Below are 18,322 nucleotides of genomic sequence, written 5' to 3' on the forward strand. Positions count from 1 at the left end.
AACCATTTATTTACTAATTTATAGTCTAGGAAGCTGATTTCCTATCTTATATACTAACTTAACTTTTTCTTCTTGAAATAAGTATTACCTATTACCACATAATTCAATTAAACACCCCATTATAATTTAAGAACATAAGGGGCATGAGATTATAACATTCATCAAGTGCACTGGAGGAGAAGAAGAGATAGGAAGATGGCAAATTTTCAGAGGATCAGGAGACCCTTCTGTGGCAAACAATGCCCAATTATACTAACCTTCTGGTCCCATATAGTGCAAGATAAGATCCTACAACAGAAAGTGCTCCTGATAACTACACAATGCTACAATCATGTGCATAGCTGTATTGGGTCAGGACAATGACAGAGGGAATAGCTGAAGTATGTGAAAACCCATCAAGCTTAGAGATGGGTAACAGATGAGAGGGCCAGGCAGAAACACCCAAACTCAAAGAACTGCTTCAGACACAACCCCAATTCCTTTTCCAGCTGGCCCAACTCTGAACCAGCCCTTGCTTTCACAGCACCAACATTGACACCAACCCCACATCCCTTCCCCTTTTTCCTACATCCTTCACCTTCCTCTTTGCCGCCTACAACTTTATCCCAGATTATTCCCATGGTTGTGATGTGCATGCCACCCCTAGCCCTACCTTCCCCATTCCTGTCAGATTAGTAACATCCTTGTCTAAGGCCTACTTTTACTGGGAAAAAATTTCCCTCTTTCCTACATACTCTAACTTGAGCATCACTATCCTCATATATATATATATATATATATATATATATATATATATATATATATATATATATATATATATATATATATATATATATATATATATATATATATATATATATATACACACACACACACACACACACACACACACACACACACACACACACACACACACACACACACACACACACACACACACACACACACACACACACACACACACACACACACACACACACACACACTCACACACACACACACACACACACACACACACACACACACACACACACACACACACACACACACACACACACACACACACACACACACACACACACACACACACACACACACACACACACACACACACACACACACACACACACACAGGACACTCAATACTAAAATGTTTCATGGAAAGTTGGGAAAATTAAAAATATATTTAGATTAAACACCAAAGATGGGACACCAGCAACACAATTCTGGTCCCATGGATACAAATGTGTAACCATGAAGGCTTGTACTGTATAGACTCCACACTCATTATGTGAGTGTTCAAAGCATTCAGTCTATATTCTCATGCCACATCACCTCTGATCTGATCTACTGTCACTTTTTCTCTTTATAAAATCTCCTTTTAACTTGTCTTACTGACAAGTGAATAAATCAAGTGATCTTGAATCATCGTCATTAAAAGTTAACACTCAGGCTAGCATAGATTCAACACTCATTTTACAACTATGGATTTTTAAAGACTTCCATCTACATTGTAACAGCTCGAGCTAACCAGATAATGGTATTTTCTCAAGCCTCATCATAGATTCTCATGTCACTACATTTTTCATACTTCCCATACTGTAATGGATAATAATACAACAGTAATGAGGACCATTAATATATGTCAGTCTTGATATGTTTTACCAAACCTTACCCCAGAGGCAGCAGTCCTTATTTGTGGGTAGTCCTTGAGTAGATGGATGCCAAATTCATTGCCAGACTGAGTGAGTGTGAAGAAGCCACGATCCACATCAGTTCCAAGACCTTCACATGCCAACACAAGTGAAGCAATCTGAAATTTCACATGAAACATGTTCAAATCTAACTTTCTTTATTTTTGGTAATCAGAACTTTCAACATCCAGTATGTCTTTTAAAAATCATGGTAGTAGGTTGGTAGACAGCAACCACCCAGGGAGGTACTACCGTCCTGCCAAGTGAGTGTAAAACGAAAGCCTGTAATTGTTTTACATGATGGTAGGATTGCTGATGTCTTTTGTCTGTCTCATAAATATGCAAGATTACAGGTATGTCTTGCTACTTCTACTTACACTTAGGTCACACTACACATACATGTACACATTTATTTATACACACTCATCTGAGTTTTCTTTGATTTTATCTTAATAGTTCTTGGTCTTATTACTTTTCCTTTTATATCCATAGGGAAGTGGAATAAGAATCTCTCCTCCGTAAGCCATGCGTGTTGTAAAAGTCAACTAAAATGCCGGGAACAATGGGCTTGTAACCCCTTTTCCTGTGAAGATTACTAAAAAGAATAAGAAGAAAATTGTCAAAGTGGGAAGTCTGAATGTGCGTGGATGTTGTGCAAATGATAAGAAAGAGATGATTGTGGATGTTATGAATGAGAAGAAGCTGGATGTCCTGGCTTTAAGTGAAACAAAGCTGAAGGGGGTGGGAGAGTTTCAATGGAGAGGAATAAATGGGATTAGGTCAGGGGTTTCAAACAGTTAGAGCTAAAGAAGGAGTAGCAATAATGTTGAAGGATAAGCTATGGCAGGAAAAGAGGGACTATAAATGTATTAATTCAAGGATTATGTGGAGTAAAATAAAGATTGGATGTGAAAAGTGGGTTATAATAAGCGTGTATGCACCTGGAGAAGAGAGAAGTGTAGAGGAGAGAGAGAGATTTTGGGAAATGTTGAGTGAATGCGTGGGGAGTTTTAAATCAAATGTGAGAGTAATGGTGGTTGGGGATTTCAATGCTAAAGTGGGTAAAAATGTTATGGAGGGAGTAGTAGGTAAATTTGGGGTGCCAGGGGTAAATATAAATGAGGAGCCTTTAATTGAGCTATGTGTAGAAAGAGATTTGGTAATAAGTAATACATATTTTATGAAAAAGAGGATAAATAAATATACACGGTATGATGTAGCACGTAATGAAAGTAGTTTATTAGATTATGTATTCGTGGATAAAAGGTTGATGGGTAGGCTCCAGGATGTACATGTTTATAGAGGGGCAACTGATATATTGGATCATTATTTAGTTGTAGCTACAGTTAGAGTAAGAGGTAGATGGGAAAAGACGAAGGTGGCAACAACAAGTAAGAGGGAGGTGAAAGTGTATAAACTAAGGGAGGAGGAAGTTCGGGTGAGATATAAGCGACTATTGGCAGAAAGGTGGGCTAGTGCAAAGATGAGTAGTGGGGGGGTTGAAGAGAGTTGGAATAGTTTTAAAAATGCAGTATTAGAATGAGGGGCAGAAGTTTGTGGTTATAGGAGGGTGGGGGCAGGAGGAAAGAGGAGTGATTAGTGGAATGATGAAGTAAAGGGTGTGATAAAGGAGAAAAAGGTAGCTTATGAGAGGTTTTTACAAAGCAGAAGTGTTATAAGAAGAGCAGAGTATATGGAGAGTAAAAGAAATGTAAAGAGAGTGGTGAGAGAGTGCAAAAGGAGAGCAGATGATAGAGTGGGAGAGGCACTGTCAAGAAATTTTAATGAAAATAAGAAAAAACTTTGGAGTGAGTTAAACAAGTTAAGAAAGCCTAGGGAAAGTATGGATTTGTCAGTTAAAAACAGAGTAGGGGAGTTAGTAGATGGGGAGATGGAGGTATTAGGTAGATGGCGAGAATATTTTGAGGAACTTTTAAATGTTAAGGAAGAAAGAGAGGCAGTAATTTCATGCACTGGTCAGGGAGGTATACCATCTTTTAGGAGTGAAGAAGAGCAGAATGGAAGTGTGGGGGAGGTACGTGAGGCATTACGTAGAATGAAAAGGGGTAAAGCAGCTGGAACTGATGGGATCATGACAGAAATGTTAAAAGCAGGGGGGGATATAGTGTTGGAGTGGTTGGTACTTTTGTTTAATAAATGTATGAAAGAGGGGAAGGCACCTAGGGATTGGTGGAGAGCATGTATAGTCACTTTATATAAAGGGAAAGGGGACAAAAGAGACTGTAAAAATTATAGAGGAAGAAGTTTACTGAGTATACCAGGAAAAGTGTACGGTAGGGTTATAATTGAAAGAATTAGAGGTAAGACAGAATGTAGGATTGCGGATGAGCAAGGAGGTTTCAGAGTGGGTAGGGGATGTGTAGATCAAGTGTTTACATTGAAGCATATATGTGAACAGTATTTAGATAAAGGTAGAGAAGTTTTTATTGCATTCATGGATTTAGAAAAGGCATATGATAGAGTGGATAGAGGAGCAATGTGGCAGATGTTGCAAGTATATGGAATAGGTGGTAAGTTATTAAATGCTGTAAAGAGTTTTTATGAGAATAGTGAGGCTCAGGTTAGGGTGTGTAGAAGAGAGGGAGACTACTTCCCGGTAAAAGTAGGTTGTAGACAGGGATGTGTAATGTCACCATGGTTGTTTAATATATTTATAGATGGGGTTGTAAAGCAAGTAAATGCTAGGGTGTTCGGGAGAGGGGTGGGATTAAATTTTGGGGAATCAAATTCAAAATGGGAATTGACACAGTTACTTTTTGCTGATGATACTGTGCTTATGGGAGATTCTAAAGAAAAATTGCAAAGGTTAGTGGATGAGTTTGGGAATGTGTGTAAAGGTAGAAAGTTGAAAGTGAACATAGAAAAGAGTAAGGTGATGAGAGTATCAAATGATTTAGATAAAGAAAAATTGGATATCAAATTGGGGAGGAGGAGTATGGAAGAAGTGAATGTTTTCAGATACTTGGGAGGTGACGTGTCGGCGGATGGATTTATGAAGGATGAGGTTAATCATAGAATTGATGAGGAAAAAAAGGTGAGTGGTGCGTTGAGGTATATGTGGAGTCAAAAAACGTTATCTATGCAGGCAAAGAAGGGAATGTATGAAAGTATAGTAGTACCAACACTCTTATATGGGTGTGAAGCTTGGGTGGTAAATGCAGCAGCGAGGAGACAGTTGGAGGCAGTGGAGATGTCCTGTTTAAGGGCAATGTGTGGTGTAAATATTATGCAGAAAATTCGGAGTGTGGAAATTAGTTAAAGGTGTGGAGTTAATAAAAGTATTAGTCAGAGGGCAGAAGTGGGGTTGTTGAGATGGTTTGGTCATTTAGAGAGAATGGATCAAAGTAGAATGACATGAAAAGCATATAAATCTATAGGGGAAGGAAGGCGGGGTAGGGGTCGTCCTCGAAAGGGTTGGAGAGAGAGGGTAAAGGAGGTTTTGTGGGCAAGGGGCTTGGACTTCCAGCAAGCGTGCGTGAGCGTGTTAGATAGGAGTGAATGGAGATGAATGGTACTTGGGACCTGACGATCTGTTAGTGTGTGAGCAGGGTAATATTTAGTGAAGGGATTCAGGGAAACCGGTTATTTCCATATAGTCGGACTTGAGTCCTGGAAATGGGAAGTACAATGCTTGCACTTTAAAGGAGGGGTTTGGGATATTGGCAGTTTGGAGGGATATGTTGTGTATCTTTATATGTGTATGCTTCTAGACTGTTGTATTCTGAGCACCTCTGCAAAAACAGTGATAATGTGTGAGTGTGGTGAAAGTGTTGAATGAGGATGAAAGTATTTTCTTTTTGGGGATTTTCTTTCTTTTTTGGGTCACCCTGCCTCGGTGGGAGACAGCCGACTTGTTGAAAAAAAAAATATATATATATATGTAATCAGAGCCTTAGTCTATTCAGAAGTCTGAATTTATTGCAAAGTTAGAATCAGTCAGAAAATGACTTAATGTAAAAAAAAAAAAAAAAATTAAATTTTTTTCATCTACTTCATAGCCTTCCCTGAGACAGTAAGTGCACACACTTTATATAAGCCATTATACCATGCATAACTGATGCACAAAATACAATACTGCATTATTTCATGAAACTGTTATGACTTTTCCTGTATTAATATTATAATCATAAAAGTGCTACATACTTGGGACAAATTAACAAAGCATAACATTTTCTTCATTAACCCTTAAATTGTCCAAACATAGATCTACGTTCACATGCGTAGTGCTCCAAAAGTAGATCTACGTTTTTTTACATTTTTCAAATATAACAAAAAAAAATGTAGATCAAAGTTTTTTTTACATACTTTCAAATGTTGAAAAAACATAGATCTAGGTTTGGACAGTTTAAGGATTAAAGTGGCCATGTTGCTAAATAAGTTGACCCAAAAGAGGAAACACAGCATCACTCATTCCTTAGCTGTCTGCCCAGAAATCATAACATGTGCCTGCAAATTATGGCTTTTCAGGCTTTTCAAGCATCTTTCAATAATATCTATGTCCAATATTTGTGCTTGCAATATCAACCTCTGGTGACATAAACCAGGTTTATCGCTCATACACAAGATTAAGGCAAACTGGAATGATCTGAGTAATCCATCCAATATCCAAAATTAGGGATGGGATAATATTGAAATTTTTGCTGATACCAGTACTGATACACAGCTTTAGGCCACTACCAATACTCAATTTTAGGCATATAACAATACCATCATAATTAGCCAATACCCAACGATACCAATAACGATATATTGATACACAATTTTGGGACTCATCACAATCTAATAGTATCTTCTACATGTTTCATACATGTATCAAAAATCGTTACTGTTAGATAATAAGTTACCTACAGGCAACATTATTTGTTTTTACTCATGTTCACTGTGTAACCACTGAAGTTATTAGAGATGCTGTTTTGCCAAAATTATGTTTTCTTCCCTAACTATAATTGTATATGGCTAATACCATTGTCCCAATAAATGCTCTAAATCTCTACAGAACTATATTGAAAAGTTCAATGTAGGTAGCTATATAATAAATGGTAAAATAAAGCCATTCTGCTTTTTACTTTGCCACTCGTAACGGTATCAATTTTCTCATCTACATCTACCTAGCCAGGGGTGGTGTTAGAACTGCTATACAGTGAGGGCTTTGGGGTGCCTATCTAGTTGGAAGGAAGGCTAGGAGACTTTTTGAAGAATTATTATTATTTTTACTACTTTTATTTGGGGACATTGGGGGTCTAGGAAAATTTTGAGAGATGAACCCCCCTCCCAAGGATATCCCCCCTGGTGCCACCACTATATCTACCTCATATTTAAAGAAAACAATTTGCATAAGGCTAATTATATTTCACTAATAATGGCACAGACTAGATTATTTATCTGTTAGTGTAACAGGAAAACAATGGTTACTTAATAATTAGGATACAGACTAACCTGTTCATCTGTTAGTATAAGAGAAACACACTGTGGTTGCTTCACCAAAGGAATAGTTTTTGGTAACGTAAAGGCAGGAAAGGCAAACCAGTAGTAGTAGTGGTATTTCTTTAGGTCCTGTAAAGGATAATGTAATCAATAAACTACACTAAAAAAATCTTTTTCCTTTAGTAGTTAATTTTGCAAGATGTCAGATATAATATTTAAGTGAGGATTAAATTTTCTTCATTGCTTCAAAGTAATTATGTATAACATAATTTTGTTTTTCATCAATGACATTGTCTTTAAGTGCTATTTTCCTTACTACAACAAATGATTGGTAAAAGCTTAATGAATAATATGCTTATATACAATATATTAAAGCTCTGAAATTTACTTACTGCAAAAGTAAACATTAAAAAAGATGCTAAAACTGAAGGTTTTTCCAAGGCACTACCAGAAATGATTGCATCCCACAGAACAGAAGCCGAGGACTTCAATAATTCTTGTTTGCTTCGATTACGGAACTCCTCTACTGTATTGGTGTTAATAAGAGTTCCCACTGCAGAACATGCCCACTTAGATGGTACTCTGTTTCTGAAATAAAAGAGAAATACAGCCTCTCCTCACTTAGCGACGTACTCGTTTACCGACGACTCGGACTTACGATGGCCTCTCTGACCAGTATGCATACCTAAAAAATGCATATTAGAGCTGATTTCCTCTATTCTGTTTATTACAATATACAGTACACTACTGTACAAACATTTAAAAACATACTAAAAATGTTATAAAAGGTGAAAGGTGACATTAAAACAATATCAAAGATGGCTGACACTAACCCACTACCATTATTATAGTATGCTCCTTGTTTAGCGATGAATTCATTTACCGACGCGGTCTTAGGAACAGAACTCCATTGTTAAGTGAGAAGAGGCTGTATTAACTAAAAAACTGTAAAGGCACAGCCATTAGGGAAACACTGGTAAAATGATACATAATAACTGGCAAAAAATTATGAAGTTGGAACATTTCTCTAAGTTACGGGCCACTCAAAATCAACTACTGAACTGCTTTTGCTGTAATTTATTGATCATCAAAAAGCTGCTTATTTCCTATATGATGTTAGCATCTAAGTGTACAGCATTGTGACTTTATAATCCTCATTCATCTGACAGACCTGTCACCTAACAACTAACCTTTTTGTTAGTGAGCTAGCAGATTTCTGAACCAGAATTGGGGGAATTAATTGCTGGACATTTTTAAATACAATTAAAACATTTACACTGAACAGTACATAAAATTTCTCTTATACTTGTGATTTAAATTAAAAACAAATCATAAGACAAATGAGACAAGGCCATTATACCATCTAATTTCAATTATGATTAAACAAAAATTTCTACAAACCTGTCAAGTGCATCATATTCCACACTAAGACGTGATGGCAAACCAGGAGCATCACTGTTTACGTAACTCCCTGTAATAGGTACAGCATCTTCACTCAGATGAAAAACATCCAGCTGTAACAGAGAAGGCAGACTAAACTAAAATAGGACAAAATCAAATAAAATCAGAATGATGAATATGGTAGTAATATATCAACTAACTACATTGTGCTAGAAATACAGCACTAATAAAAGTATACAGAAAAAGAAAAAATCATATGACATTTCTTCTTGCAAAATTACATACAAAACCTTATTAGCATTAAAAAGTCTACATTTTTGAACCTTATATTTTAAAATCCACTGAATCCAAGTAAACATTTACAGTATATGTAAATTACTGCATTTCCTGTTTTTATTTACTAACTACATTTGTTCTTATACATTATGAAATAAACTTTCCTACTGTTTCTCTTCAGTCACTCAGTCATGTCAGGTTAATCACCATTGAGTCTGGCCAGTAACTGGACAGGTGGTCTTACAGAGAGAGTCTGGCCCTGAAAAATTTCAATAAACACTGAACTTTCTATCTTCAACAGGATATTCCATACAATATATTTACTACTATTTATATCTGACTTAGTACTACAGTATTATTAACTCATAACACTCAAAAACTATCACTTTCAAAATTAATGCAAAGCCCATAATTTTTCATTGTACAGCCTCTCCTCACTGAACGGTGTACTCGTTTACTGACGACTCGGACTTATGACGAGCTCTCTGACAGGTATGCATACCTAAGTAATGTATATTAGAGCTGATTTCCTCTATTCTGTTTATTAGAATACACAGTACACTCCTATATAAACATTTAAAAATATATCAGAGATGTTATACATGGTGCAAAGGTGACATTAAAACAATATCCTCTCCAAGACACGATACTACGTGCCGCAAAATGCCCTTCTCACACTATACCATTCACTCATATATCCATACCTCACCTATGCTATTTGTGCTTGGGGATCAACGGCAGCAACACACCTAAAGCCAATAATAACTCAACAAAAAGCCGCAGTAAGAATAATCACTAAATCCCATCCCTGGCAACCCCCCCCCCACTCTTCATAGATCTAAACTTACTCCCTGTTCAGAACATCCATACTTACTACTGTGCAATCTACATATACAGGACCTTAAATTCCAATATTAACCTTGACCTCAAATGCTTTTTTGATAGTTGTGACAGGACCCACAGGCATAACACCAGACACAAACATCTCTACGACATTCCTATTGTCCGACTAAACCTTTACAAAAATTCAATGTATGTCAAAGGCCCTAAAATCTGGAACACCCTACCTGAAAACTCTAGAACTGCAGACACATTCATCACCTTCAAAACTACCGTTAGAAAACATCTTATCTCCCTGATACACCCCGTCAACTAACTACATGTAAACCAGCTGGTGGTTCACACTTACACTCACTCACTCACCCATTTGACTATAAGCACAGAAATACATATCTTAATCTTAAAATAATGATTCCTAACTAGTCATAAGTTTGCCTGTGATACTCCAATATAGAAACTCTGTATTGTGCCAAAACAAAAGCACTCACATTGCTAAACTCACAAACCAGTATTTAGTCACTTAGTATTTAGTTAACTTACTCCACAATTTGTAATAATTTAGGGTTAAGAATTAATCTAAGTTTGCCCGAAATGCCTAGCCATGTTAGGTGTTCTAGTGGCCCCCTCAATGACGAATTCCTTTAGCGACGTGGTCTTAGGAACAGAACTCCATCGTTAAGTGAGGAAATGCTGTATATGTATGTATGTATGTATGTATGTATGTATGTATGTATGTATGTATGTATGTATGTATGTGTATATATATATATATATATATATATATATACAGTGGACCCCCGGTTAACGAACTTTTTTCATTCCAGTAGTATGTTCAGGTGCCAGTACTGACCGAATTTTTTCCCATAAGGAATATTGTGAAGTAGATTAGTCCATTTCAGACCCCGAAACATACACGTACAAACGCACTTACATAAATACACTTACATAATTGGTTGCATTTGGAGGTGATCGTTAAGCGGGGGTCCACTGTATATATATATATATATATATATATATACAGTGGACCCCCGCATAACGATTACCTCCGAATGCGACCAATTATGTAAGTGTATTTATGTAAGTGCGTTTGTACGTGTATGTTTGGGGGTCTGAAATGGACTAATCTAGTTCACAATATTTCTTATGGGAACAAATTCGGTCAGTACTGGCACCTGAACATACTTCTGGAGTGAAAAAATATCGTTAACCGGGGGTCCACTGTATATCTATATATATATATTTTTTTTTAACAAGTCGGCCGTCTCCCAGCGAGGCAGGGTGACCCAAAAAAGAAAGAAAATCCCCAAAAAGAAAATACTTTCATCATCATTCAACACTTTCACCTCACTCACACATAATCACTGTTTTTGCAGAGGTGCTCAGAACACAACAGGTTAGAAGCATACACCTATAAAGATACACAACATATCCCTCCAAACTGCTAATATTCCAAACCCCTCCTTTAGAGTGCAGGCATTGTACTTCCCATTTCCAGGACTCAAGTCTGGCTATATAAAAATAACCAGTTTCCCTGAATCCCTTCACTAAATATTACCCTGCTCACACTCCAACAGATCGTCAGGTCCCAAATACCATTCGTCTCCATTCACTCCTATCTAACAAGCTCACGCACGCTTGCCAGAAGTCCAAGCCCCTAGCCCACAACACCTCCTTTACCCACTCCCTCTAACCTTTTCGAGGACGACCCCTACCCCGCCTTCCTTCCCCTACAGATTTATACGCTCTCCATGTCATTCTACTTTGATCCATTCTCTCTAAATAACCAAACCACCTCAACAAACCCTCTTCAGCCCTCTGACTAATACTTTTATTAACTCCACACCTTCTCCTAATTTCCACACTCCGAATTTTCTGCATAATATTTACACCACACATTGCCCTTAGACATGACATCTCCACTGCCTCCAACCGCCTCCTCGTTACAGCATTTACAACCCATGCTTCACACCCATATAAGAGTGTTGGTACTACTATACTTTCATACATTCCCTTCTTTGCCTCCACATATACCTCAATGCACCACTCACCTTTTTTCCTTCATCAATTCTATGATTAACCTCATCCTTCATAAATCCATCCACTGACACGTCAACTCCCAAGTATCTGAAAACATTCACTTCTTCCATACTCCTCCTCCCCAATTTGATATCCATTTTTCTTTATCTAAATCATTTGATACCCTCATCACCTTACTCTTTTCTATGCTCACTTTCAACTTTCTACCTTTACCTTTATTGGAGGCTAATATAAATCCTTGCAGCACTTTAACTGTGACATCTCCTACAAGGACACTGTTCCTCTTATAACTATTCACATTTTCCTCTCAAACAGAACATCTCTCATGCATTTTAACAGTGAGGGTAAGATTAATTTTCCCTTTGAGATAAACCTGTAAAAAAGAAACTAGAGAGGGCCAAGGAGCTAGATCTCATAAAGTCTCTAGCTATCGAGAGTAATTTTGTCTGGATGTTTAGTTTTTTGATTATGCCTGCCCAAAACACACTTTGGTCTAACACTTGTGAAGACCACAATACTACTCAGTGTGGTACTAACCCGATACACATTGCTTACATCCATGGGGGTGTACATTAAATGCAACTTGTGAGCTTATGGAAATATAAACACATATGCAGTATAATGCGATCCTTTATTGACAACGTTTTGCCCACACAGTGGGCTTTTTCAAGTCACAAGCAGATCTACCTGGGGTGGAGGTATGTGAGTATTTATAGTCAGGTTCAGAATGCTGAGGTCAGGTGGAGAATGCTGCATCTGAAGATGTACCGAGTGGGGTTATAGAGTCTAAAATCTTGGGTAGCTTGGAAGGGAGATTGGATAAGTTTGTGAGCAGACCTTCTGCAGTGTTCTTCAATTCCTATGCTCTTATGTGGGATAGCGATGAAGAAGTTTCTTGGCAATTGGTTCAGCTACGTTATATGTTGTCAATAAAGGATCACATTATACTGCATATGTGTTTATATTTCCATTCTCGGTATTTTATACAATTTATTTCCATTGTGAGCTTATACAATATTTCTATCAATTATCAATTTATTATCATGGTATGGTCTCAGAGGATCATAATTCTTGTAATAAGCAAGATGCTTATGTAAAAGCTTCACACCAAGGATTCAGTCCAAGGATTTTTCTCTTTTTTTTTTGTGCTATACTGTATACAGAACTGAAGGCATCGTGCACGTGAGAGAGTGCATGCGTGTGAGTGCGAGTCCATGCGTGTGTTTATTAATAAATCTAGAGAATCTAGAAAGCTTTGGTTCTCAATGTGTCCTGAGTAGCAGTGCAATTAATGTTCAGTAATTAAAGCTGTAGTACAGGAATACACTGTATATGTTAAGCCAAATTATACAATACTGTTTAAGCTGTGAAGCTGAATACAAGTAAGAGAACAAATTAAAATATGTAGTTGTTATGTAGTCATTTAAAATAACACTGGAGTTAATTATCAAAATGCTCCAATAATGAAATAACACTAATAATATTCACAACAGCTATTTAAGTTATAAAGCAAATATAATGAATATCACATACCTTGAGTTGAGTAAACTTATGCCAGAAACCAGCATCAACGGCTGAGCTAAAGGGGGCAAATTGTAGGATTGTTGTTTCTCCCATTTTCTGGTAATTACAAGTGCTGGAATAAATCATATGGTTTTCATGTTAGGAAGTTTTTAGACTATGCAAATTCTTTTTATTAGTCGATCATGCTCTCTATTTGCTAACTCACTCATTTTGTCTGTTCAAAATAGCTACAATTATAAGTGTGGAATGAGTTAAAAATGTTGATTTAATTAACTATTTTATACTATAGTCTATAAAACCCTATTCATTATAGTCATACCCTGCCCTACATCATTAATTGGTTGCAAGAGATGTAACTAACCCGGTTTTTTATGTAAACTGATTGTAATGCCTTTAAAATGCCTCAAAATGACGACAAACACCGTAAAACTAGCATAAATAACTTTCAAAATAATATACCTACTGCTAAACCTTAAAGAACACTTAAAACACATTTTAGTCATATTTTTTAAAAATTAATGAACACAATTAAAAAAATTATGACATAGGTGATGTTGCTGAGTGACATAAAACTGGACATACGTAATAACGTTTGCTGAACTGAAATTTACTCAAGAAAAGTGGTGTAAAGGTGAAGTTGACATAGGCCAAAATGACACATAGTGGGGTATGACTGTATTTAACCTTTCATCTATATATATGTGTGTAAAATATTGCATAACTAATTGATTTTGGTAGGTATAAGTTCAGTACGTGTATATTATTACAGCGTTATAATTACATTTGTAGAAAAGAACTAAGTATGTTAGTTCATACAGCACCTGGTGAATGAGGTACAGCAATCATGTTTGATCCATGGCAAGAGTAGCTCCAATTCCTTATATCAAACACCATTCATTATCAAGGTATCATATTCCCCATGTCACTATTATATTTGCAGATACAGTAGTGACAAAAATTACATTCTTATTGTGGGTTTCTGGATTAAATCACCAATTACAGTATAACCAAATTGTTGTAAAAGTTGAACCCCCAAATTAATGAGGGTTAGGTTCCTAGTAATCTTCACAAATTCAAAATTCACAAAAGTAACTACATACACTGTAATTTTATGGCTTGACGTGTTGCCAGACTGTGAGCAAAGTAACATATATGAAGGACTGCACAGTTTTACTGAGGAGGCATTCTTGCCTTGTGAATTTGCTAACTTTTTTCACTAAGATATTCAAAGCAGTAGACCATGATAAGGAATATGGTAATGTGTATATGAACTTTGGTAAGGTCTTTCATAGAGTTCCACATAGCACATGGTATAGGAGGATAAATTATCTACTGGGCTGAGGAACAACCGACCGACAGGCAACAGTGAGTTAGCATAAATGTGAAGAAATAGAATAGGGATTCATTACAGGTGGTCAGTACTGTGCCCCTTCTGTGTTCTACATACAAGACAGATGAGGGAAAGTACAGCAACATAAGCAAGTTTGCCAATGATACTGAAATAGGCTTTTGTAATTTCTGATGGAGACACTAGGTTGATGCAGTGGTCTGAGAAGTGGCAAATGACATTAAGCTAACTGAAGAAAAAGATTTAAAAGTTCTGGTTAGCAGAAGTTTAAAAACAAAACAATAGTACATAGGGCTCTGGTGGCTGGCTAACGCTTTCGCTTCACACGGCGAGGGCCTGGGTTCGATTCCCAGCCAGAGTAGAAACATTGGGCGTGTTTCTTTCCACCTGTTGTCTATGTTCCCCATCAGTAAAATGGGTACCTGGGTGTTAATTGACTGGTGTGGGTCGCATCCTGGGACACTGACCTAATTTGCCCGACATGCGAAGCATAACAAGGGGCTTTCTATATAGCAGTATGTCATTGTTGTCAGCTAGGCCTGTATACCTTGTACATGTACTTGTAGTAAATAAAGATATTATTATTATATTATTATTATTAAGTGTTTGCAAAGAAGCTAATAGGGTTCTTAGCTTCACATCAAGTATAAATAAAAAGCTCTAAGGCTATATTTCAACTTAACGTATCTTTGGTAAGGCCTCCTTCAGATTATATCGCACAATTCTGCTCTCCATATTACAGGACGGACACAAATGCACTGGAAAATATACTGAGAAGTATGGTGAAGTTGATCCTAAGTATCAGTAACCTTTCCTACACTGACAAGCTGAAGGCATTGAATCTGCACTTTCTAGAAGAATGTAGAATTAGTTGGGACATAAGTGAAGTGCACAAACGAAAAACAGGAATAAATAATGGGAATAAAATACAGTAGTGTTTAAAATATCTAACCTAAGACAGGATTCTGCAGCATTGGACTTAAGTTGGATAAATTTAAGTTTAGAAAGGATATAGGGATGTTCTGGTTTGGTAACAGAGTTGTGGATAAGAGGAGCAGAATCCCAGGTAGCATCACCGGTGGCCCGGTGGCTAAAGCTCCCGCTTCACACACGGAGGGCCTGGGTTCGATTCCCAGCGGGTGGATACATTTCGACACGTTTCCTTACACCTGTTGTCCTGTTCACCTAGCAGCAAAGAGGTACCTGGGTGTTAGTCGACTGGTGTGGGTCGCATCCTGGGGGACAAGATTAAGGACCCCAATGGAAATAAGTTAGACAGTCCTCGATGACGCACTGACTTTCTTGGGTTATCCTGGGTGGCTAACCCTCCGGGGTTAAAAATCCGAACGAAATCTTATTTTATCTTAAGAACTTGGGGCAGCTTTAAACACAAATTGGAAGGGTACATACTGAATGTCTGTGGTTCAGTCTCCAGCACAGATGGAAATGCTGGGCACATTTCTTTAAATAGGTAAATTTATTTAGGTACAGGTACACATAAGTACAATTATAACACATAGTGTAAATTACCTAGGATAACCCAGAAGATAGAGTGACTTATTTCCTGCTGTCCCTGTTCACCTAGCAGTAGTAGTTTTTATTTTACCTGGAGGACAAGATTAAAAGACCACACTGGAAATAAGAGAGTTCTCGATGGTGCACTGACTTTATTGGCTTATCCTGTGTGGCTAATACTCCAGGTTTAAAGAACTGGAGTAAGATTATTTCGGTACAGGTACGCATAAGTACAATTATCATAGTGTAAATTACCCAAGATAACCCAAAAAAAAACTGGTCCCGATTCCGTAGATATAGAGCCCCTCGTCAGGATCAAATAACCTCCCTTGAGATTTTCTTGTAATATGTAATAAGATTCAGTTCTTAAAGAATGACATACATATAATAAAACTTGTCTGTGGTTTACCTAAACCAATTAAACTCCAATGGAAATTCAAGGACCCCAATGGAAATAAGTCACTGACTTTTTTTTTTTTTGGGTTATCCTAGGTAATCTACACACATGCTGCTATGTATGATAATTTATGTAACTGTATTTATATGTACCTGTACCTGAATAAACTTACATACTGCAGAACACTCAGGTGTCCCGTTGCTCGATCACTAGTGCACTCAGCTCACACACTAAGGTCCGTGGTTCGATCCCCGGTACGGCTGGAAAAACACCAGGACGTATTTCCATAAAACACCTGCTGTCCATGTTCACCCATCAGTAAAATATGTACCTGGGTGTTAGTAAACTGGTGTGGGTCGCATCCTGGGGACAAAACTGACATAATTTGCAGGAAATAGCATAACAAGGGACTTTCTATATAATATTATATCATTGCTGTCAGCTATGGTATGTATACCTTGTAGAAATAATTATTATTATTACTTACAAGTCTTCCAAGAAGCTTAGGAATATTGTTGTTGAGGTTAAGGACCACAATTCCCAGCAGTTGTGTGCCACTCCTCCCAGTGCCACATAACACACATTACTCTCACTAAATTAAACTCAAATTTTTCTTTCTTGCAGTACACATATAATGTACTTTACATGTAATATTGTTAGGCACGAAAACCACTACATTTCAATGCATTAATGCTTAGGCATAAGAATTAACAACTGGGCGTCTACACTGCAAACTGAATTGTTTGCAATCCTAAACCCCTCAAGGAAGGTTCCTTGATGTTGGTGAGGGGCTCTTGATTTAGGGAATTGGATCTGTGCTCCAGTTCCCCGAATTAAGCCTGAATGCCTTCCACATCCCCCCCCAGGCGCTGTATAATCCTCCGGGTTTAGCGCTTCCCCTTGATTATAATAATAATAATGCAATCCTAATGGCGCTAAAACTAACTTATGACACTGAGCTTGACTCTATCATCATTACTGATTCTATGTCATCATTGAAGGCTCTTGGCTCATATAATGACTCCAACAACATGCTCATTGGGGAAGCCAGGTATAGATACTCAAAAATTAGGGACAAAGGAATTAATGTACAATTGCTATGGATCCCATCACACATTGGATTACTCCTTCATGATAAAGTTGATATGTTAGCCAAGAAGAGTATCCAGAAGGAGAACGTAGAATATAACTTTGGTATAACTGTGTCTAGCATTAGGAATAATATTAGGAGAGAAGTAAATAATGAAAATGATTGTTATAGGAATGCAGTTAGAAGCCTGAGTAGATCTATAACCCACTATGATAACATGAACGTAGATAAGTATGTTTATGGAGCAACTTGCAATGTGAACAGACTGACTGATGTTGTAGTGGCCAGGCTTAGGCTTGGTTACAAGTACTTCTGGCAGTTTGGGAGACACACAGATGATGATCAAACTAAATGTAAATTATGTGGTCAGGCATATGGTCACTCTCTTGAACACTATGTGCTTAATTGTCCACTTATTGATAAGTGAACTATAGATATAAATCCATATGTATTCCTGTTAACCCTTTGGGGCCTAGTTCCTAGGCCTTTTGTGTATCCATATGCTCTCGCGCTACCGTCCACAGGATGGATATGGGGTGCACAATAAACTAGCCACTTCGGTGGCAAAATCTAATCTAATGCTTAAAGAGTTCTTATGAATTAGACATTATTATTTAGCAGGATTTTTTTGAATGTATAAGAGAGGCAGCTAAATGGACACAAGTCCAATTTTAAAGTTCTCCATTAATACTCCCCTCAAGGAAGGTTCCTTGATGTTGGTGAGGGGCTCTTGATTTAGGGAATTGGATCTGTGC

At 37.3% G+C, this 18,322-nt stretch overlaps 1 protein-coding gene across 9 annotated transcripts in view; it reads right to left on the reverse strand.

Moving 5' to 3' along the window:
- The window catches only part of Atg7 (Autophagy-related 7), a 51,966-nt gene extending 33,917 nt beyond the window's left edge, over positions 1–18,049 (reverse strand). The window contains exons 1-7 of one of the 9 annotated variants that reach the window (XM_070084491.1): positions 16,965–17,248; positions 13,227–13,329; positions 9,024–9,075; positions 8,541–8,653; positions 7,532–7,727; positions 7,152–7,268; positions 1,676–1,813 (exon numbers count right to left, since the gene is read on the reverse strand). In XM_070084491.1, coding sequence (XP_069940592.1) covers positions 1,676–1,813; positions 7,152–7,268; positions 7,532–7,727; positions 8,541–8,653; positions 9,024–9,026 — 567 coding nt within the window. In that variant the 5' untranslated portion in view covers positions 9,027–9,075; positions 13,227–13,329; positions 16,965–17,248. The other 8 variants (XM_070084488.1, XM_070084489.1, XM_070084483.1 and 5 more) reach the window with 8 other exon arrangements.
- Positions 18,050–18,322: the final 273 nt, after the last annotated feature.

Source organism: Cherax quadricarinatus, chromosome 13 (assembly GCF_038502225.1).
Source record: "Cherax quadricarinatus isolate ZL_2023a chromosome 13, ASM3850222v1, whole genome shotgun sequence".
NCBI classification, from domain to species: Eukaryota; Metazoa; Arthropoda; class Malacostraca; order Decapoda; family Parastacidae; genus Cherax; species Cherax quadricarinatus.